Source organism: Rhinoderma darwinii, chromosome 3 (assembly GCF_050947455.1).
Source record: "Rhinoderma darwinii isolate aRhiDar2 chromosome 3, aRhiDar2.hap1, whole genome shotgun sequence".
Lineage (NCBI taxonomy): Eukaryota > Metazoa > Chordata > Amphibia > Anura > Rhinodermatidae > Rhinoderma > Rhinoderma darwinii.
This window is the reverse complement of record NC_134689.1, coordinates 17,506,946-17,530,168: the sequence shown is the minus strand read 5'-3', so window position 1 is coordinate 17,530,168 and position 23,223 is coordinate 17,506,946. Positions and strand designations below refer to the sequence as shown.

At 46.1% G+C, this 23,223-nt stretch overlaps 1 protein-coding gene across 4 annotated transcripts in view; it reads right to left on the bottom strand.

Annotated features, from left to right (window-relative positions):
• LOC142748788 (tetraspanin-11-like) overlaps window positions 1–23,223 on the bottom strand; it is a 131,317-nt gene that overhangs the window by 33,607 nt on the left and 74,487 nt on the right. For all 4 annotated transcript variants that reach the window (XM_075856051.1, XM_075856052.1, XM_075856054.1 and 1 more), the window contains 2 exons: window positions 21,181–21,278; window positions 9,119–9,310 (listed from right to left, as the gene is read on the bottom strand). In XM_075856051.1, coding sequence (XP_075712166.1) covers window positions 9,119–9,310; window positions 21,181–21,278 — 290 coding nt within the window. The remainder of the gene's footprint in view (window positions 1–9,118; window positions 9,311–21,180; window positions 21,279–23,223) is intronic.

The window sequence follows — 23,223 nt, the reverse complement described above, 5'->3', positions numbered from 1 at the left end:
GTTGCTATCAGTGTGTGAAGAGTGGGAGAAGAGGGTTGCATTGACAATCCAACACAATGGGTAGCAATTTGAACACATTTTATGTGTGGTCAGAAACTTGTAAATAACTCATGAAAGAATAAAGTAACGTTAATGGCCGCCATGGTCAACACCCAGCTTGAAAAGTTCCCCCCCTCCCATATACGAATGTGCCACAAACAGGAAGTTAATATCACCAACCATTCCCATTTTATTTAGGTGTAGCCATATAAATGGCCCACCCTGTATAATAAGAAGTTCTGCTACTGTTCTAACTTTCTGATGTGACTGTACTGATGAAACCCACCATTCAAACCTAAGGATAAGGATAGACCATCAATGTTTGAAAAACCCTCAAATATTAGGTGAGAAGATTTTTCAGGCCATTTCTCTTTTTTTTTTTGACAATTTCATCTTAAGATTTCAGTTTAAGTATCTGAAAACATTTTAAACTTCCTGAAGTACGGTAAGTTCTGACCATATAAAACGGAGCAGACACGTTTATGCTTCTTCCAAAATCAGAATTCTCAATGAAAAACTGTACCGTCTATTTATGAACAGATGCCTTAAAGAGAACCTGACACCTTTCTTAAAGAGGCTCTGTCACCACATTATAAGTGGCCTATCTTGTACATGATGTGATTGGCGCTGTAATGTAGATTACAGCAGTGTTTTTTATTTAGAAAAGTGATAATTTTTGACCTATATTAGATTTATGCTAATGGATTTCTCAATGGACAACTGGGCGTGTTTTACTATATGACCAAGTGGGCGTTGTGGAGAGAAGTGTATGACGCTGACCAATCAGTGACCAATCAGCATCATACACTTCTCTCCATTCATTTACACAGCACACAGCAATATAGCTATATCGCTATGTGCAGCCACATAAACACACTATTACGTTACTCATGTGTCCTGACAATGAATATACATTACCTCCAGCCAGGACGTGATGTCTATTCAGAATCCTGACACCCGGACCCCGCATCGTTAAGGCGCTCCGACTATCTCCGGGAACCGGATATTATGGCACATTATGCGATGTACGGAGCTGGAAGCAGTTGGCTCCGTATATAACATAGCGGCCGTGCTGCCCAACTGCAGCTCTGCTCCTATTCAGTTGAATACAGTACAGCCGCTCGCAGCTATTCAGTGGCCGGAGACAACTGCTTGCGGCATGTACGTCCGGTGCTCGGAGGCAGCGGGAGCAGCTTAACGGTGTGGGGTCCTGGTGTCGGATCCCCACAGATCATGTACTGATGAATTATCCAGTGGATAGGTCATCAGTTGTCCAGTAGTGGACAACCCCTTTAAGGGTTGTAGCCCAGAGGGCACAAAAAGATTGCAATCACCACATATCTTAATATTATTTGTATAGCATTATTATTTAGATATTGCATAGAGCTGTTATTAGATTACTTTATATATGGAGCTTTTATTTAGTCACTGCATTATTTGAGCACTGTATGGTGGTATTTACTACGGGATTGTGCGGCACTGATACTTTTACACTGTACAAAATATTATTTTTGCAGGGTATGGGGGCGGCACTGTGTAGCACTGTTATGTGGGCATCAGAGTGTATGGCACTTATAATTAGGCACTGTTTGGTGACTTGTCATTGTAAGGGGCCCTCCAGAGGTGGCTTGGATAGTGTGTATGTTAATAAGGGTAGCAATCGCAACCCAAATAAAGCAAAGTGGAATAATTCAGTATTTACCTCTTGAGACAGGAGTGGCGCTGTTTCATCAAGAAATTACCCATCACTTTCTACCTCTTTAATGCCTGGTGGCTGCATAGTTCATATATGTTTAAGGCAAAATTCACATCTGCGTTGGAGGCCGAGCCTCCATTGCAGATTCCATCCAAAATGTCAGATAAGGTGACTACTAAAATGACAGAAATCCAACATAACCGCATTAAAGTCAGTGGGTTCTGTTGGGCACCATTGGTGTTTGTCATGTGACGGCTCCGACACTCTGTCATTTTAGTTGTTCTGCTCCTACGACAGAACAGAATAACGGTGATATGATCTTAGCCTACGGCTTCGTTCACATCTGCGTTCTGTGTTTCGATTGTTCTGCTTTGTCATAGGAACAAAACAACGAAAATACTAGAAACATTGGGTCCGTGGTATGACGGACACCAATGGCGCCCAACGGAACCTATTGACTTTAATGGGTTTTGTTGAGTTTCCATCATAGCGCCCGTAGTTTTACCGGACAAAATAGCGCACCATGCTGCTCAGTTTTTGACCGGATCTGCGACGGAGGCCCCTATTATTTATTGACCCTCAGTTAAGACCGGGGTGACACATCCTGGTTGCAGGGTGGTCTATGTGCCAACCCCACTTTTTTTTAAAATGATATATTAATATAAATGTATTTCTCGACACGAAATAATTTACATAAAAAAAGAAACAAGCCGTATAATATTTGTGTTACTTTTTCGTAGTTAGATGGGGTTTAACCTTTACTAAATCATGAGCTATTTTTATTTCTTTCAGAATTGGCTTTGTGGCGAGATACCATCTTGACATGAAACATTTTCCCATTTTAGACTTATCTGTGTCTGCGTCTTCTGATATATTTGACTGAATTCATTTAAATATATAATTTCTGTATAGCAGACGCTCGTCTTAATTATAGATAGTGAGAATTCTCCACACCAAGGAGGCCAAATATATGTAATTTGACATATTAAGACTATCTGTAGGCTACAAGGTTGTGACTATCGATAGAGGGGATATCAATACTTTATACATTTACATTTTATAGTAATAATGAGAAAAATTAGTATCAGCATTATCATAAAATGTCATTGTAAAATATTGAATTAATAATATTAATAATAATAAAATTTATAGAATAATTGATATGACTAATATTATTATCATCTGTATCATCATAATAATTAACATTATATTGCTACCAATAATAATAATAATAATAATAATAATAATAATAATGATAAAAATAGTGTTAAGAGAATAATTAATATTTAATTAATATTAAAATAATTATTAAATAATAACTACTACTATTTATTCTTATACTATTAATTAGTATCAGGGCCGTAGCTATGTCAATTGTCCCGCATGTTGGGTGCCGGAGGGAGGAATCAACTAGCCACTCCGCCTTGGCCAGGGTATTTGGATACATGGCTAGGGCTCCGTTCACATCTGCGGAAAGATTTTCAATTTTTCTGCTTCAACATAGAAATAGAAGAGCGAAAAAAACGGAAGTGCCGGAGCCATTGATGACGGATTCTAACGGCGCCCGACAGGACCCATTAACTTTAACGGGTTCCGTCGGGTTTCCGCCAGGGGGTTCGTCGTTTTACTGGAAAAAATAGCGCAGCGTTTTTCAATGGATCTACAATGGAGGCTCCTAACGGCGATGTTAACACAGCCTAAGATTGATTCCACACGCTACGGACATTATCCGTAGTGGATTTCATATCAAATCCGTGATGAGTCCGTGCTGAAATCCGCATGCAATTTGATGCGCATTTCACCCTATTCATTGCATACATATTGCGACATATCTTTAACAGGACAATCCGCAGCATGACCTCAATTTTGCGCGGTTTTCTTCCACTAGATGTGGATGGATTTCGTACTGGATATTTTCTGTGTAGGGTAATTCACACGCTCCGGATATGTGTTGCGGATTATGCACTAAAACCACACAGCACGTTACTATACAATACAAGTGTTTACAAACTCCATCCACACTTGGCAGAAAAAAATCGGCGTGCAATTGAGGGCATGCTGCAGATTGTTTTTTGAGGGTAGTCTCAGATTTTCATCATAAATTTCACCCTTTCAATGTACAGTGAAGGAAATAAGTATTTGATCCCTTGCTGATTTTGTAAGTTTGCCCACTGTCAAAGACATGAACAGTCTAGAATTTTTAGGCTAGGTTAATTTTACCAGTGAGAGATAGATTATATATATAAAAAAAAAAAGACTCCTGTCCACAGACTCAATTAATCAGTCTGACTCTAACCTCTACAACATGGGCAAGACCAAGGATCAAGGATACCCCACGAGGTGAGATTTTGCATGGAGCCCCAGATCGATGTCGATTGACAGTCATTTTGTATGTCTTCCATTTTCTTACTATTGCACCAACAGTTGTCTCCTTCTCAAACAGCGTCTTACTTATGGTTTTGTAGCCCATTCCAGCCTTGTGCAGGTCTATGATCTTGTCCCTGACATCCTTAGGGTATGTGCACACGTAGTGACCAAAAACGTCTGAAAATCCAGAGCTGTTTTCAAGGGAAAACAGACCCTGCTTTTCAGACGTTTTTTGACCAACTCGCATTTTTCACTGCGTTTTTCGCGCCGTTTTCGCGCCGTTTTTTACGTCCGTTTTTGGAGCTGTTTTCATTGGAGTCTATGAGAAAACATCTCCAAAAACGTCCAAAGAAGTGTCCTGCACTTCTTTTGACGAGGCTGTATTTTTTTACGCGTCGTCGTTTGACAGCTGTCAAACGACGACGCGTAAATAACAGGTCGTCGGCACAGTACGTCGGCAAACCCATTCAAATAAATGGGCAGATGTTTGCCGACGTATTGTAGCCCTATTTTCAGATGTAAAACGAGGCATAATACGCCTCGTTTACGTCTGAAAATAGGTCGTGTGAACCCAGCCTCAGACTGATTAATTGAGTCTGTGGACAGGAGTCTTTTATACAGGTGACCATGTAAGAGCTGTCTATAATGCAGGCACCAAGTTGATTTGGAGCGTGTAACTGGTCTGGAGGAGGCTGAACTCTTAATGGTTGGTAGGGGATCAAATACTTATTTCTCTGTGCACAATGCAAATAAATATATATCATTTTGACAATGTGATTTTCTGTTTTTTTTTAAATATAATCTATCTCTCACTGGTAAAATTAACCTAGCCTAAAAATTCTAGACTGTTCATGTCTTTGACAGTGGGCAAACTTACAAAATCAGCAAGGGATCAAATACTTATTTCCTTCACTGTATAGGGGTGAAGTCTGTGGTGAATCGTAGTGTGACGGATTTATTCTGCAATGTATGGACCCGGCCTAAATCTTTGCCCCAGATGAAGGAAAGCCTAGATACAACTCTTATACATTTTCCCCTGTATTTGCTCCACTTTTTGACACCATATATATCACCGGAAGAGTTTATGTGTAAAGAATGATTGTTGTCTTAGATTATATCTACCATCTATGGCGAGTATTTATCTTGCTTTAGTAATGGAGGCCTTCTCTCCAGGGTCAGGACAGGCGATAGAAGCAGCAGGTCTCCGAGATTAGATGTGTCATATAAATGAGCTAAAGATTTTTATTTTCACCCTGTAATAAACAAGAACTGCTGACAGGACCTATTCCGGGACTATATGGAGGCCTGGGCACAATCATCTGTCTCTATAACAGCTATGTATTCACTGTATAATTAGACTGCCTGTTCCCAGGAATAAGACTTTTTACTTGGCGGTTTTCTGAACGTCCTTTTATCCTAACAATAAAGATGTCCGAACTATATACAAGGCAATTAAAATAGAAATCTGCCAGACAAATATTGTAAATCCCTATATAATGTAATGCTAATTGTACGATGTTTATTCAGAGAGCTGTTAAATGATGGGGGTTGTAATTTGATTCATAAAATGATTTAAAAAATATTTGACATATATTTGAATGTACAGCCATAGCAGCTACTACAGGGCCCAGAAACTGAGAGGGACCACTCAGGGGCAGAAATGTTGCCCCTCAGGAGAAGCAGCCACCCAGTCTTAGGGTATGTTCACACGAGGGCGTCCGTTACGGCTGAAATTACGGGGATGTTTCAGCCTGAAAACATCCCCGTAATTTCAGCCGTACCGGCATGTGCAGGCGCTTGAACGCCGCGTCAATTACGGCCGTAATTAGCGCTGCTATTCATTGGAGTCAATGAATAACGGCTCCAATTACGGCCAAAGAAGTGACAGGTCACTTCTTTGACGCGGGCGTCTATTTACGCGCCGTCATTTGACAGCGGCGCGTAAATATACGCCTCGTGTGAACAGACAAACGTCTGCCCATTGCTTTCAATGGGCAGATGTTTGTCAGCGCTATTGAGGCGCTATTTTCAGACGTAATTCGGGGCCAAAACGCCCGAATTACGTCCGTAATTAGGCCGTGTGAACATACCCTTAGAGTTAAAGGCTATGTAAACCTCTGAAAGCCAATACATTAAATATATGTCAGTCAGTGTGATTGGTGCAACTTTCAAATTAGTTTTTATTAAAAATTATTTTTACTTTTTGAGATATAGCTACTCTGTATTCTGTATATAGAGCAGCTGTATCTTTCGCTAAGACCTGAATCCATCAGTACCGCAGACCTGACGGGTACAGTGAATGCAGGTCATGCGTATCTATGACACTCAGGATCCACCTGTTATCTATCACATATAAATTCATAACTTAGGCCCCATGCGCACAACCGTAAAAAATCTCTGTAATTGCAAACCGTAATACGGTCCGCAATTACGGACCCGTTCAGTTCTGTTGGCCGCAGACACCTTTCCATATCGCTACGGATAGGTGTCCATGCCGTAGAACTGTGACGGGAATTATGGAGCATGTCCTATTTTTCGTATTTTACGGGCCATGCTCCCATACTTTGTATGGGAGAACGGCCGGAAAATGCATCCTGCGGCACGCGGCTGCCAGCCGCTGGCCATGCCCGCGGGCCTTGATTACGGGCATGGCCGTGTGCATGAGGCCTTAGAGGTGATAAATTACAGGTGGACCCTGCGTGTCAGAGACACGCAGGCCCTGCTGACACTAAACCCTTTAAGGCTGGTTTCACACACACTATTTACGGACGTAATTCGGGCGTTTTAGCCCCGAATTACGTCCGAAATAGCGGCTGCAAAGCGTCGGCAAACACCTGCCCATTCATTAGAATGGGTCTTACGATGTTCTGTTCCGACGGTCAAAGAAGTGCCTGTCACTTCTTCAGTCGTAAATGGAGCCGTTTTCCATTGACTCCATGGAAAATCAGCTTCATTTACGTCCGTAATGGATGCAGCGAAAAAGCGCCTCAACATGCCATGACGGCTGAAATTACGGAGCTGTTTTCTCCTGAAAACAGCCCCGTAATTTCAGCCGTTACGGACGCTGCCGTGTGAACATACCCTAAGTCCGCGGTACTGACGGATTCAGGTCTTAGCGAAAGATACAGCTGCTGTATATACAGAATACAGAGCAGCTGTATCTCAAAAAGTAAAAATAATTTTTAATAAAAACTAATTTGAAAGTTTCACAAAACACACTGACTGACATTTTTATATTAAACAAATGAATTCACCTTCACAGGTGTACACAGCCTATAAGTAATACAATTAATTCTGCCTGCAATCGCCACTAGGGGGAGCTGCTTCATACATATTTTTAGTTAGTATTGACTTCACTGGGAGCAGTATAAGTATGTATTCAGTGAGCTCCCCCTAGTGGTGGCTGCAGGCGCCAACATTTTATAATTTAAAGTGAACTTGTAACCATGCCGTTATGGAGCTGGGGTTAAGTGTTCCAAACATGTCCACCTTGCATGTGCAGTGTACTGTTCCCGGGTTTATGTGCACAATGCGCATGCACCTGATGACGCTCTCACCCTCATCTCCGTAAGTTGTAATTTACTTTACTAGATGTTTTTTAAACATCTGTTTTTGAGGTAGGTTTGGAACAATTTCTCCCAGCTGCATTAGGCTGGGTTCACACGTGGCGGAATTTCACTTAAATTCCGCTGCGGACACTCCGCAGCGTTAATCCGCAGCGGAGCCGTTTGTCCATTGACTTACACTTTAATTTAGCAGTGTTCGTTTAGACGAGGCGTAAAATTCCGCTGCGGAGCATAGGCTGCGGAGCGGAATTTGGTGTCCGCAGCATGCTCTGTCTGTTGCGGAGCAGTGGCGGACTCATGGCGGAATTTCTCCATTGACTTCAATGGAGATTCTAAATTCCGCAATGAAGTCCGCAGCTGTCATGCACATGTTATGTGTGCTGCGGATCCGTCTTGCTTTTTTAACTTGACATTTCTTCATTCTGGCTGGACCTATGTATTTCTAGGTCTACAGCCAGACTGAGGAAGTCAATGGGGCTCCCGTAATGACGGGAGCGTTGCTAGGAGACGTCTGTAAATAGTCACTGTCCAGGGTGCTGAAAGAGTTAAGCGATCGGCAGTAACTGTTTCTGCACCCGGGACAGTGACTACCGATCACAATATACATGTATCTGTAAAAGAAAATGAAGTTCATACTTACCGAGAACTCCCTGCTTCTGTCTCCAGTCCGGCCTCCCAGGATGACGTTTCAGTCTAAGTGACGGCTGCAGCCAATCACAGGCTAATAACAGGCTGCAGCGGTCACATGGACTGCCGCGTCATCCAGGGAGATCGGGCTGGATGCCGAAGGAGGGACGCGTCACCAAGACAACGGGCGGTAAGTATGAATTTCTTTGACTTTCACAAGGGAAAGTGCTGTCCCTTCTCTCTATCCTGCACTGATAGGGAGAAGGGAAGTACTTTTACCGCAGTCCGCAGCAGCTAGTCCGCATCAATTTACTGCACATTTTGTGCAGATCCGCAGCAGAATCTGCAACGCAGATTCTGTGCGGCATTGATGTGGACAGTTGCGGAGGAAATCCGCCACGTGTGGTCATGCCCTTATTGCATGTTGGTGGTTTAGTGGCTCTCGACAAGTTCCCTTTAACAGGATTGCACCTGAATCGAGAATTATCACCTATCCTAAGGATAGGTCATAATCGTCTAATTGCTGGGGGCCGCACCTCTGGGATGCCCACCATTTACAAGCACCTCTCTGTTGCTCCTCACTGCTAGGGGGTAGAGTGAGGAGAAACGGAGAGGTGCTCGCGATCGGTTGAGGTCCCACCGGTGGGCCCCCCAGCAATTACACAATTATCCCCTATCCTTAGCCTGAATAAAGCGGCAGACAAGCATGCACCCGCCACTCCATGTCAATGACAGCAATAGCCAAGCGGCTACAACCAGCAACTACACGGCATCATCGCACGCCATTAAGAAGCCTAAAGACCTCAACACAGGTTATACTTACTACTAAAAGGCAGGTTTTTTGTTCTCGAATCAAAGCACAGCAGCCAATGAAACCGGTGATCATCACCACCCCGCCAGTGAAGAGTAGAATGTATGCCGATACCGAGAGGGTGCTGTTTGCTAAGAACGAAATGTAATTGCTTTTCTCCATTAATGTCCATAGACCCATCGCAATGACTGCAGCCCCACCGATCTGTAATAAAAGGAAAAAGTACTTTATAACAAAAAGATTTTTATGCGTAAATTAAATCAATGTACTGATAGTATGAAGTCACTACATGTCATACCAATCACTAAAGAACAGTTAGTCTGAAAATGAAGGATAACTATAAGGGTATGTTCACACGCAGTGTTTTCAGACATAATTCGGGCGTTTTACGCCTCGAATTACGCCTGATAAAACGCCCCTAATACGCCTACAAACATCTGCTCATTGCTTGCAATTGGTTTTACGATGTTCTGTTCACACGAAGTGTAATTTTACGTGTCGCTGTCAAAAGACGGCGCGTAAAAAGACGTGCATGTCACTTCTTGGGATGTTTTTGGAGACATTTTTCATTGACTCCATTGAAAAACAGCTCCAATAACGTCCGTAAAATACGCTGCGAAAAATGCGAGTAGGTACAAAAACGTCTGAAAATAAGGAGCTGTTTTCAGGCGAAAACAGCTCCGTAATTTCAGACGTATTTTGCTCACTGCGTGTGAACATACCCTTACTGTTCACTTCCAGAGGATGAAAATCTGTCCGGGTCCGGTGATAATCACACAGGTGCACGGCTCGTTACAGTAAGCGTATGTTCACACGCAGTGACCAGAAACGTCTGAAAATACGGAGCTGTTTTCAGGCGAAAACAGCTCCTGATTTTCAGACGTTTTTTTAACAACTCGCGTTTTTCGCTGCGTATTTTACGGACGTTTTTGGAGCTTTTTTTTTCAATGGAGTCATTGAAAAACGCCTCCAAAATTTCCCAATAAGTGTCCTGCACTTCTTTTGACGAGCCGTCATTTTACGCTCCGTATTTTGACAGCGACGAGTAAAATAAAGGCTCGTGGGAACAGAACATCGTAAATCCCATTGAAAGCAATGGGCAGATGTTTGTAGGCGTATTAGGGGCGTTTTTTCAGGCGTAATTCGAGGCATCAAACGCCCGAATTACATCTGAAACCACTGCGTGTGAACATACCCTAAGGGCTTATTCAGACGAACGGGATATACGTCCGTGCAACGTGCGTGATTTTCACGCGCGTGGCATGGACCTATATTAGTCTATGGGGCAGTGCAGACAGTTGCGTGATTTTTCCGCAGCGTGAGTCCGCTGCGAAAAGTCACGACATGTCCGTTCTTTGGGCGTTTTTCGCGCATCACGCACTCATTGAAGTCAATGGGTGCGTGAAAATCACACGCACCACACTGAAGCACTTCCGTGGGACGCGCGTGATTCGCGCAACAGCTGTGAAAAGGATGAATGAAACTGTTTACAAACATCCAAACGGAGTGTCATAATGATGGCGGCTGCGCGAAAATCACGCAGCTGCGCATCATACGGGCCTGACACACAGAGCTGTTAAGTGCCTTTTGCGCGCGCAAAACGCACACGGCCTAACAGTTATCAGAGCTGTGTCTTGTAACGAGCGATGCACCTGTGTGACCATCAAATAACCAGAACATATTTTTATCTCCAAAAAGTTTTCTATTGAATGACAGCAAGAAGAGTTCTCAAAATCCCTTGGGTGGGGGGGATTTTTTATTACTGAGGCACCATACGAAAGGTGCCACTGCCTCTCCCCCAGGTCAGCGTGCACCAGAGTTATCAATAGGGGGCTAGTTAGAATAGAATCAGAAATCTTTAGTAAATGAATGAGGCTCGGGGTAGATCTGAAACCATTCTCACAAAAGGGGCACATAAATTTAGTGTCTGGCCTGAACGCCATATTTTTCAATGTATATGTGCCAGACAACTGCGGTAACTACATTGATAAATCTGTCGTATTGTGTTCTCGTATTCTAGAAGGGGCTGGACGGAGCCTGCAGGGCTGAAGGGGAAGCCTCCATGACCTCCCTGGTAGGGAAAGGGTTAACAGGTGAGGGAGAGTTGGAGGGAGTTGGAGGGGGTCAGGGAGGAGTCAGGGGGCCGTTGCTGCTCTTCCCGCTGTTTTCGGCATTGAGCCGGAAGCAGCGGAAGGAGTAACACAGTAAGGACAAGCTCCCCGTTGCCCGCGCTCGTACAGCATGTCAGAGGCATTTTTGTTAGAGCAGCTGCGTGCTGCTGCTGTGCACCACGGTCCCGGATGGCTGGAGGAGACCGTGGCTGCATTAGCGAGGATCCCGGACGCCGTGTTGCCACGTCAGGCCCGGCGTTCGGGGTCTGTTGCAGGGGACAGGCTCCCCTCCCCTGGCCCCCTTCCTAGCATGGCGGCGGGGGGGGAGTCGGCAACAACTGCTCCTGTCCGGAGCAGGTAGAGAGCGTTGCCGGGGGTGACGGCGACGCAGGCCGGGTCGACCCGTCCCTCCCGGCGGTCTCGACCTCCAGAGCGCCTCAGTCCTGAGACAGTCCCGCGGACACGGCGTCGCAGAGGGAGCCCGATCTCGGACGCTGCAGGCCAGGCAGCTGGGGGGACCGCCCCTTCCCAGGCCCTGCGTCCTGGCAGGAATCCCAAGCCGCGACGGGGTCCGGCGGTGAGCAGGGAGTCGCAGGCCGGGCTCCCTGTCACCCCTCCACCATCGGATGGAAGATCTGGAGGACGAGGTACGGCCGCCCCGCCTGGTGATGTTCCGGCCAGGGGGCAGGCCTCTTCAGGATCATCGAGACGGACGCCTAGATCTGCAGCGACGTTGAGGCAACAGGTCCAGTCGGAAGTCTGGGTTCCATCGGTCGGGCGGCAGGTTTCCGGCCCATCAGTCAGCGCTTCATCATCTCCGATCCGAAGATGTCGGTGGGATGGCCAGTCGTCTGCGAGAGAGGAGCTGGAGGAAGGTGAACTGGACGTGTATCGTCGAGGTCAGGATGGTCCGGCTGACGGGAACACAGCGCCTGTGCGGCCCGGTGAGTGTGTAACTCCATCATTGTCGTATCCAGCGATTTTTATGTCGGGTGTCAGCGGGGGGGCTGCTAGCGTCGCATCGGTGGCCGGTAGTGGCGCGGGCGGGCGCGATGGCGCGGGTCTGGCAGATTTAGTGGGTTGCTTGAGGGAGCTGGTCGGGCGCCTAGATAGGGCGGCGGCGCCGGTAGTTTCGGAAGTGTCCCCGGCGGTAGTGTGGGAGGGCCCCAGGGACGTGGGATTGGTACAGGCGCGGCCCGTGCTGGCGGTTAGGGAGGCGGTCGCGGTGTCGGTACAGACCGAGGCACAAAAGGATGGCGATCGGGTGCATATTGATGACCGTGCTCGGGGGGAGGTGTACGTTTGTTTCGAAGGTCCGTTGGGGGCGCATTTAAAGCAGGAGGTGCGCGAGCGGATCTGGAAGGACGAATATGTGGAGATTTTTTCTCTCTTGCCGCTCGCTAAATTTAATTTGGATAAGAGCAAGCGGGACGAGAGTAAAAAGGACGAGGAAGAACGGCGGCGGTATAGGCTTATCCCGCAAACGTTCGTTAATTGGTCGCAGGCGTTCGCCATATTGGCTAGTGTGATAGGGGAAAAGGCGCCGGAAAATTGTTCGGCGTTGTTTTGTTATTTTGATGCCATTGGGGAGGCTCATAGGGCGTATGGGGGTCAGGCGTGGCTGCGGTACGATGAGCAATTCCGTCAGCGAAAAGCGGTTCGGCCGGCGATTCGGTGGGACCAGAAGGATATTGCTCTCTGGTTACGGGTAACGGCTCCGGTTAGGCAGTCCTTTCCCGGGAGCGCCGGCCAGGGAGGCCAGTCTAGTCAGGTTGGACAAAGCGGCGGGTTTTTGCTGGCAATTTAATGAAGGCCAGTGTAAGTTCGGGGCCACGTGCAAGTTCAAGCACGTGTGTTCCGAGTGTAATGGGGCTTCACACGGGGCGGCAAAATGTCTGCGGAAAAAGAGGTCAGGAAACCAGCCCTCCGCGGCTGGTCAAGGGGGTGTCGCCGGTGAGGGTGGAAAAGATGGCCCCTTATCTAAATGAGTATCCGGATAGGGCGGCGGCTAAGTTGCTTTACGAAGGGTTTCGTGTTGGTTTCGTTATTCCTCCGCCTCCTTATGAGGTTCCGGTTACGCGGAGGAATTTAAAATCGGCTTACTTGCATGCAAAAGTCGTGTCGGAAAAGTTGTTAAAAGAAGTTTCGTTGGGCCGCATGTCGGGGCCGTTTGTTGAGTCGCCTGTAAAAGATTTAGTTGTGTCCCCGTTGGGTATTGTCCCTAAACGCGAGCCCGGAAAATTTCGTTTGATTCAACATTTATCGTATCCCAAGGGTTCGTCGGTAAATGACGGGATTGATCACGAGTTGTGCTCCGTAGTTTATACCTCATTCGATAAGGCGGTGGGGTTAGTGCGGGCTGCGGGTCCAGGTGCGCTGCTAGCAAAAACCGACATCGAGGCGGCGTTCAGGTTGTTGCCGGTTCATCCAGAAAGCCAACGGCTGTTGGGTTGTTTTTGGAATGGGGCTTTTTACGTGGATCGGTGCCTTCCGATGGGGTGTTCCCTTTCTTGTGCATACTTCGAGGCGTTTAGTAGCTTCGTGGAGTGGGTAACGAGGGGAGTATCCGGGGTCGACTCGTTGATCCATTACTTAGATGATTTTTTGTGCGTTGGCCCGGGGGGTTCGCCGGTTTGCGGTAATTTGCTTCATGCACTACAGAAGGTGGCGAGGGATTTTGGGATTCCTTTGGCGCCAGAAAAAACGGAGGGCCCGGTAGCGACGATTTGTTTTTTGGGAATCGAAATAGACTCGGTGGCAATGGAGTGTCGTCTCCCTGCGGATAAGTTGGGTGCTTTGAGGCTGGAGGTACGGCGGGCTTGTAGAATGAAGAAAATGATGCTGCGGGAGCTTCAGTCGCTGCTGGGGAAGTTGAATTTCGCCTGCCGGATTATGCCGATGGGGAGGGTGTTTGGTAGGAGGTTGGAGGCGGCAACGGCGGGAGTGCGTGCGCCGCATCATTTTGTGCGGCTCAAGGAGGAGCACCGAGCTGATCTTCAGGTTTGGGATGACTTCTTGGGCCAGTACAATGGTCGCTCGCTATGGATGGCCCCAGCGCAGGATACGAGTGATTTGAATATTTTTACGGATGCGGCTGGGGCAGGCGGTTTTGGAGCTTACGGGGGAGGTCCGTGGTGCGCAGGTCAATGGCCGGCTAGCTGGGTGTCCAGTGGACTCACGCGGAATCTGGCCCTGCTCGAGCTGTTTCCCATCGTGGTGGCGGCTACCATTTGGGGGGACAGGCTCAGGGATAAGAAGGTCCGTTTTTACTGCGACAACATGGGGGTGGTGCTTGCCATTAATAACATCACGGCGTCCTCTCCTCCGGTAGTTCAATTGTTGCGACATTTAGTGTTGGTGTGTTTGTCGTTGAACGCGTGGGTGGTGGCGGTGCATGTCCCGGGTGTACGGAATTGTATCGCTGATGCTCTTTCTCGCTCGCAGTGGGACCGGTTTCGGCAATTGGCACCGGGAGCGGAACGTCTCGGTTTGGCTTGTCCGGAACATCTTTGGGATCTGGTATCGGTCCCGTAGAACAACTGTTACAAAGGTCTTTGGCGCGCACGACGTGGAGTGCTTATGCTGCTTGTTGGAGGCAGTGGGAGGAGTGGGTAAGAGAGTTGGGTGACGTCAATACGGATAGAGACAGGTTGGTGGCACTTTTGTACTGGTTAGGGGACGCCTGGGAGGCGGGGTTTTCAGTGGCGAAGGTGAACCGGTTCATATCTGCGGTGGCGTTTGGGTTTAAGTTGCGGGGCTTTCAGGATGTATCGAAGGAATTTCTGGTATCGCAGGCTTTGAAGGGGTTGCGCCGAGGTAGGGTGGAGGCGGATAGTAGAAGGCCTGTGTCGTTTGCTTTGCTTAGCTCGTTGGGCGGTTCATTAGCATCGGTCTGTCGTTCTTCAGACGAAATGGATTTGTTTCGATTAGCTTTTTCGTTAGCGTTCTTTGGGGCATTTAGAATAGGTGAGTTGGTGTCGCCAAGTACCAAACAGGCAGGGGGGCTGAGATCTGGGGAGGTGAGCCTATTCGCAGATCGGCTGGAGGTATGGTTGCGTCGGTCAAAAACTGACCAAGTAGGGAAGGGTAAACTGATAGTTTTGTTCGCCCTCCCGGGGTCGGTTATGTGCCCAGTAGAGTGCATGCGGGGTTTTACGCCAAAAAGGGGGTCTCCAGATTTGCCTTTGTTACGTCATGTGGACGGGTCGTTTTTGTCCAGGTTTCAGTTTGGAGCTGTATTTAAAAAATGTTTGACGGCGGTTGGTGTTGCGGCAGGCTCATATTCATCTCATTCCTTCAGGATTGGCGCAGCAACAGAAGCGGGGCGCTGGGGGTTGGATGATGAGGGGGTGCGGCGTATTGGTCGTTGGGAGTCCAACAGGTTTAAGTCCTATGTCCGCCCCCATATGTTATGATTTTTGTTGTTAACGCTTTAAAAATGTTATATGGTGGTGCCTAATTGTTTTTTCCGTTTCAGATTCGCCTCCGTGTTTGGTGTGGTTGATGGGTCATTCTTACGTGCACTGGGGGGCTTTGAGGGCGGACGTCCGCCCGGATGGTCGCCAGTTGCGCATTCCGCGACAGGATGCGGTTGTGCATTGGCTGGGATTTAGAGGTATGTCGTGGAGCAGGGTGTTGGCGGAATTCCAGACATATGCTCGGCTTGATAGGGTTCCGGAGGTCTTAGTGTTGCACGTGGGTGGGAATGACTTAGGAGTCCGCCCCTTTCGTGAGTTGGTGCGGGATATCAAACATGATATGTTGTGTTTGTGGGTATCTTATCCCAAGTTGGTGATAGTGTGGTCGGACATAGTCCCAAGAAAGCATTGGCGGTTAGCTAGATCTGTGGAGAGAGTCAATAAGGCTCGCATTAAAGTTAATCGGGCGGTGTCCCGTTTTGTGGCAAAAAACGGGGGCATTTGCGTGAGGCATAGGGATTTGGAGTCAGGAGTGGGGAATTTCTGGAGGAGTGACGGGGTTCATCTGACCGAGGTTGGCATTGATCTTTGGAGCTTGGCGATAGCAGAAGGCATAGAAAGGGCGGTGGTGGTGTGGAGGAACTCACAGGCTTAAGGTGGTCAAGGCCTGTTTCGCTGTGGTGGGGGGAGTCCTTGAGGCCAGTCAGTACAAAATGGTGGGGGGGTCGCATCGGGGGTATGCGTCCCCCAAAAAAGGTACATGGTTGAAGACTTCATCGGGTGTTATCCCTTTGAAGTGGTCTTCTGGTAGAAGGTATATCACTTGAAGGCTTCATCGGGTGTTATCCCTTTGAAGTGGACTTCTAGTGGTCGGTATATCACTTGAGGGCTTCATCGGGTGTTATCCCCTTGAAGTGGACTTCTAGTGGTTGGAGCCATCTGCAGAGGTGAACGGTGCTTCCGAGCTGGTTTACGGCTGGAGGTAATTAGTGGTTTGCAGATGGCTAACTCGGTGTGTTCTTAAAAAAGGAATATCTGAAAGGGCTTCAAGGACTTCCTCTGCTCGGGTTAATGTTAACGTTAAATTGTTATTTACGTTTCTGACCCATGTTGGGTCATGTGAATTATTAGGAGGAATTCTCTGGTGGATTCCTAACTAGTTATCCGAAGGTTTCGGATTTAAATTGTTTTTATAAAACTGTAAAATTAATAAACGGCTGCTGTGGCCATTTCACATCCAACCTCGGTGTCACGTGTCTTTCCTAAAGGTGGGGGTGGGGGGATAGGATGGGGTAAAGGAAGGTTCGTTAACACACGACTCTACTTAGGCAGGTCATGAAAAGGAAACAATGATATTAATAGACCTTCCAAAAATATGCGCATATGTAAATCTGTGGCCAGTGGAATTACTGAGTCCCACTGCCCCTTTGTTTTGGTCATTTATTTGAACACTTTAAAGAGGACCTGTCACCTCTCCTGACATGTCTGTTTTAGTAAATACTTGTATTCCCCATAAAATACCAATTCTAGAGCATCTTTTCTTAAAACTCTGCATTGTGCCATTCCTCTATTATTCCTCTTGGGAATGTATGAATAATTTGAAAACTGGGTGTTACCAGTTGTGGGTGTGTCCCTACACAGACTGAGGCCTCATGCACACGACCGTATTTTTTCCCACCCGTAAATACTGGCGTAAATACGGGTCCGGTGTCACACGTATTCCACCCGTTTTGCACCAGTATTTACGAACCCGTGCTCGTAAATATGGGTCCGGTGTCACACGTATTCCACCCGTATTTACGAGCACGTTTTTGGCGGCAAAATAGCACTGCACTAATCGGCAGCCCCTTCTCTCTATCAGTGCAGGATAGAGAGAAGGGACAGCCGTTTCTGTAATAAAAGTTAAAGAAATTCATACTTACCCGGCCGTTGTCTTGGTGACGCGTCCCTCTCTTCACATCCAGCCCGACATCCCTGGATGACGCGGCAGTCCATGTGACCGCTGCAGCCTGTGATTGACCTGTGATTGGCTGCAGCGATCACATGGCCTGAAACGTCATCCAGGACGTCGGGCCGGATGTCGAGAGGGACGCGTCACCAAGGCAACGGGCGGGAGACCGGACTGGAGGAAGCAGGAAGTTGCCGGTAAGTATGAACGTCTTTTATTTTTATTTTTTACAGGTTTATACTGATCGGTAGTCACTGTCCAGGGTGCTGAAAGAGTTACTGCCGATCAGTTAACTCTTTCAGCTCCCTGGACAGTGACTATTTACTGACGTCGCTTAGCAACGCTGCCGTAATGACGGGTGCACACATGTAGCCACCCGTTATTACGAGAGCTCCATAGACTTCTATGGACTGTCCGTGCCGTTATTACGGCCAGAAATAGGACATGTTCTATCTTTTTTAACGGAACGGGCACCTTCCCGTGAGAAAACGGGAAGGCACCCGTCGCCAATAGAAGTCTATGAGCCCGTTATTACGGGTCGTGATTACGACCCGTAATAACGGGAGTTTTTACGGTCGTGTGCATGAGGCCTGACGCTGTCCAATCAGTGCTGACAGAGTGAGACTGTGTAGAGATGCGCCTCCTTGACAAGGGGAGTGGTAACACCCAGTTGTCAATTTATCCATACATTTCCAGGAACAACAACAGAGGAACGACACAATAAACCCCATTTCTGCACTCAACATTTGTGCAAAATTTGACCAACAGAGCAATAAATCTTTGAGTCCAGGTAATCTAGTCTTGTTATTGTGTGATTATTTCCATAGTGGAGTTATTCTACTATTGTTGGGGCTGTTCATAATCAGCTGCTAATATTGCCATAAATAGAGCAAAAATTTGCATAACTACTTGTCGAATAATTAATGAGTTGAACCGAAGCCCAGTTAAAGTAGGTCAGAACAGTAGATAAAAAATAAACTGTTTTCCTTCCCGCCGTCTTAAGTAACTAGCGCCGCGTCTTCGTGGAAAAAAAAACGCTCCTATTTCTGCTTAGATATGAAGGTTTTACTAATTAGAATTATTCAGTCGTAATAATTTTAACCTTTATAGCTCAATCTCTAAAAACAAAAAAAAAAAATGTCCTTAGGAGAGTCTTACGAGCGGAGAGATCAGTCTTCTGGTTGGTGCGGTTTGCAATCAGCCCCGTTTGTAGAGTCCCTCCGGGTATATCTTTCACTAGACCTATTAAATATACATCTACATGGGACGTGTGAGCTGACCGGGTAGTTTCACAGTAATGTATCACTGAGCAAACAAAGATAAGCAAATTATAGAAGACATAGATAAAAAAAAACTCTACCTAAAGCTGGAAGGATCCGTATAACTTTATACTGTAGCCATGACTATAAACGCATTATAAATAATTGCCAAATGTAAGCAGAAGGATCATAATAATTCAATGCTAAATAATTGCCTATAAAAAATTCTGTCGAAATACGGTAAAAATGTTGTTATATATTCAGGATACAGCAGCGTGTAGACTACTGATTAGAGAACTGCTCCAGGACGCCCCCTATAGACCGCGGCCGCAGATGCAGCATTGCTTACTATGGATAGTCACCTGGTTTATTATTCTAAATTGATTGAAACTAATTGTTTTTCTTCTAATTTCATGTACTGCAGCACACATTTATATGTAGGAGAGACCTATAGCATTGTTCATCCTGAGCCTCCTGGTTCAGGAATACAATGTGTTGTTTGTATGGCACAGTTTTTGGGGACCATAATGTTTGTCACTTATAATTGGGCACTATATGGCATAGTTATTTGTACATTGTATGACTGTACATCATATGGCACCCAACAGAAGATACTACACAGGGGATCATTCAATGTATGGACGGCCCTGATAAAGTCAGCCCCTTCTCTAAGTAAAGCCACACTGGAGATCATAGAATTAATGTGGGTTCAGCCGCTGTAACTCCAAGCGTTCCACTGTTATCACCAGGAGAAGCGGGCGCTGCAGGGGAAATGTACTATTACATGCCAGCCAATCAAATGAATGGCCGACTATGTAATAAATGGACCTACTGGGTCCATCAGAGGCACTGACTTATACAGGCGGGGTCCTGAGCAGGAGACCCCTTTTATGATGTCCATATACCCTAGTAAGCCATACGGACAGGGGTTGTCTTTATGAGACATCTCTTTGAAAAGTACCTGTCACCTCTCCTAACATGTCTGTTGTATTATATACTTGTATTGCCCATGAAATAACAATTCTGAAGCATCTTTTCTTAGAACTCTACGTTGTGCCGTTCCTCTCTAAAAACTCCTAGAAATTTATGAATAAATTGACAACTGGGTGTTACCATTCCCCTTGTCACAGGGGCGTGTCCCTACACAGTCTCACTCTGTCAGCACTGATTGGACAGTGTCAGTCTGTATAGGAACACACCCCCAATCAGTAACAGCCAGTTGTCAATATATTTATACATTTCTAGGAGGAATAACAGAGGAACAGTACTAGGTAGGGTCCTGAGAAAAGATGCTCTAGAATTGATAATTTGTGGGGAATACACGTATTTGCTAAAACAGACATGTCATGAGAGGTGTCAGGTTCTCTATAAGTGCCTCAAATGCCCCTATAAATTGATGTCTTGTAGATTGCCTGCCAGGTGTCCTCCAGCCACAGAACCCAGACCATGTTCACTGCCTGCCTGCCCTAGACTGGGCTCCTTTCCTGCGTCTGACATGAGTTCCCCTCGCAGCACTAAACACGATGTCACATGTTGCTGAGGGGGCTGAAGCTGCGTTTTGGATGTAGTGGCCCTGAGAGCAGGATTTGATCGAGCATTAGGGGAATATAACAAATAAGATTTATATGCAATTCACAGTCTCTGGACAATAAGATGACATCATTACTAGGTACTTTATTGGATATCACGTACGGCCCTTAATGTAGTAGGATATTGTGGATGGGCACCAGATGAGGAGACAGCCTGAAGCTGGAGAGGGTGCATTGATGGTGGGTGGAAAAGCCAATGAGCCTTCCCGCAAGCAGAGATTGTTAAAATAGCCGGGTCGAGTTGCCAGGGGCCTCCCCATGAGGAACGTTACTGTTCAGTGGGTGTAAGCTCTGTCCTAGAAGCCAAGAGAAGTTGGTGAGCCACCATTGCCCGCATTGTATTTTGCATAGGAAACGTTAAAGTGGCTGTGCCTCTCAATTGGATAAGTATTGCTCCCCTTTGTGGCCGTTCTGTATACCACCGGCCTAGTACAGAAGTGTTAACTGTTACCACCTGTCAGTAAAAATACTATATGATTGAATATCAACTCGGCCGCTGTAGTTATTGCCACTAACTCTGCCGTTCTTGACGGTTAAAGACCTTACAATAATACTAAATGTAGGTTAGCAAGAAGTAGGAGACAAATGGGAGTATGATTGCAGGATCTGACTACACAGGGTTTGTTTGTAGTCTGCAACCATGGAAACACATAGGTCTGCATATCAGCTGTATACATAAAACAGTAGATTTTTAATGAAGGCTATATGCAAAGTTGCTTTATTTTATTATTTTAGTTGGATGAACTTACCCAAAAGAAGAAATTGAATAGAAACAACAGATATTTGACACAGACTGTGCCCCTGTCATCTTTCTCCTCATCCAGATCATGCCCCATCTCCGCAGGATCTAAAAATAAACAGTCAATAATTTACTAACCGCTCGGCTTTTATTATAAACGCTCCATGGAGAATATTCGCATTTAGTAAACAAATAACTTTCCTTTCTCTGCAGAGTAAATATTAAAGTAAACCATAAATGATCTATTATATACCAAGACAAATAATGCCTTAAAGTGAGTGTCCAACTTTTAACACCATGTCTATTTTTTTGGTTCAAAATCCTGTACTGATAAATTTTGTAATATATCTTACTATTCTAAAATTCTAACTTCCCTTAGTCACCCTTAGGGGGAGCTTGCTGCATACTGTTAAACATTAAACTCAATAATGACAGTATTCTCTAAATTCCTACACTCCCCCTAGTGGTACCTGGAGGCAGTCAGAATTTTATTATTTAACTTTGCAAATTAGCACTTCTCCAGAAGGAAGAAAACTGTCTCGCTAGTGCCACCTATAGGTAGCTACCCTGTACTTCTATGTCCCACCTATTTAAGGGGTTATGTGGGGACCAAAAATTATGAGCAGTGTACTCACTGCAGTATGTGAGTACACTCGCACATATACATACCGGTCCCCCGTTGCGCTGGTCCTGAGATTTACATAGATTTTTATAGCGCTGCCGGAGGACCAGAAGTCTAGTTGCACAACCTTCTTTGATGACGATACAATTCTTTGTCATGTGACTGGCTTATGTACTATGTACAAGAAGTAGCAGTAGTACAGCGAGTATATGGAGTACAGCGGGGCTGGTCATGTGACAAAGAGTCGTATCGTCATCAAAGAAAGTTGTGCAACTAGACCTCCGGTCCCCCGGCAACGCTATAAAAATCGATGAAAATCTCAGAATTAGCGCAACGGGGGACCGGAATGTATATCAGCGAGTGTATCACAAACTGCAGGGACTACACTGCTAATAATTTTTGGTCCCCCACATAAGCACTTTAAAGATGTCCATGCGGGGCATTTGCCGACCAGCTATTACAGCCAAGAGTTTCAGTCGCTGTCTTAATTTTGTGAAGGGGTTTTCATGGTGAGATAACTCCTCTACTTTATGCGGAGTGACTTAATCTCAATTCTGTTGCCGCCCTTTCACTTTGTCACATTCACAGGCATCCAGGGTGAGATATGAGGATGTTTTTCAAGGGGTCCTCATACTTGAGAGCGCTGGTGTTTAGTGTTGTCTCCACCCCAACTTACAAAATTTGCCCTGAAAGGTAAAAACATTTTTAATAAATTTGTTTTTGATTCTACAGAACTACTATTTTGTTTTTCAGGGAAAAAAACACTTTGACAACAGTGTTCCCTCCATGCCACAGACGGGCACTGGGACACCTAAAGTGGCTCTCCAGTGTGAGAACCCCACCATACAGCTCCTCATATCTCAGTTTCCTGGATGCAAAGAAGTCTTAAAGAGGCTCTGTCACCAGATTTTGCAACCCCTATCTGCTATTGCAGCAGATAGGCGCTGCAATGTAGATTACAGTAATGTTTTTATTTCTAAAAAACGAGCGTTTTTGGCCAAGTTATGACCATTTTCGTATTTATGCAAATGAGGCTTGCAAAAGTACAACTGGGCGTGTTTAAAAGTAAAAGTCCAAGTGGGCGTGTATTATGTGCGTACATCGGGGCGTGTTTACTACTTTTACTAGCTGGGCTTTCTGACGAGAAGTATCATCCACTTCTCATCAGAACGCCCAGCTTCTGGCAGTGCAGATCTGTGACGTCACTCACAGGTCCTGCATCGTGTCAGACGAGCCGGCACCAGAGGCTACAGATGATTCTGCAGCAGCATCGGTGTTTGCAGGTAAATCGATGTAGCTACTTACCTGCAAACGCTGATGCTGCTGCAGAATCAACTGTAGCCTCTGGTGCCGATGTGGCCGACACGATGCAGGACCTGTGAGTGACGTCACAGATCTGCACTGCCAGAAGCTGGGCGTTCTGAAGAGAAG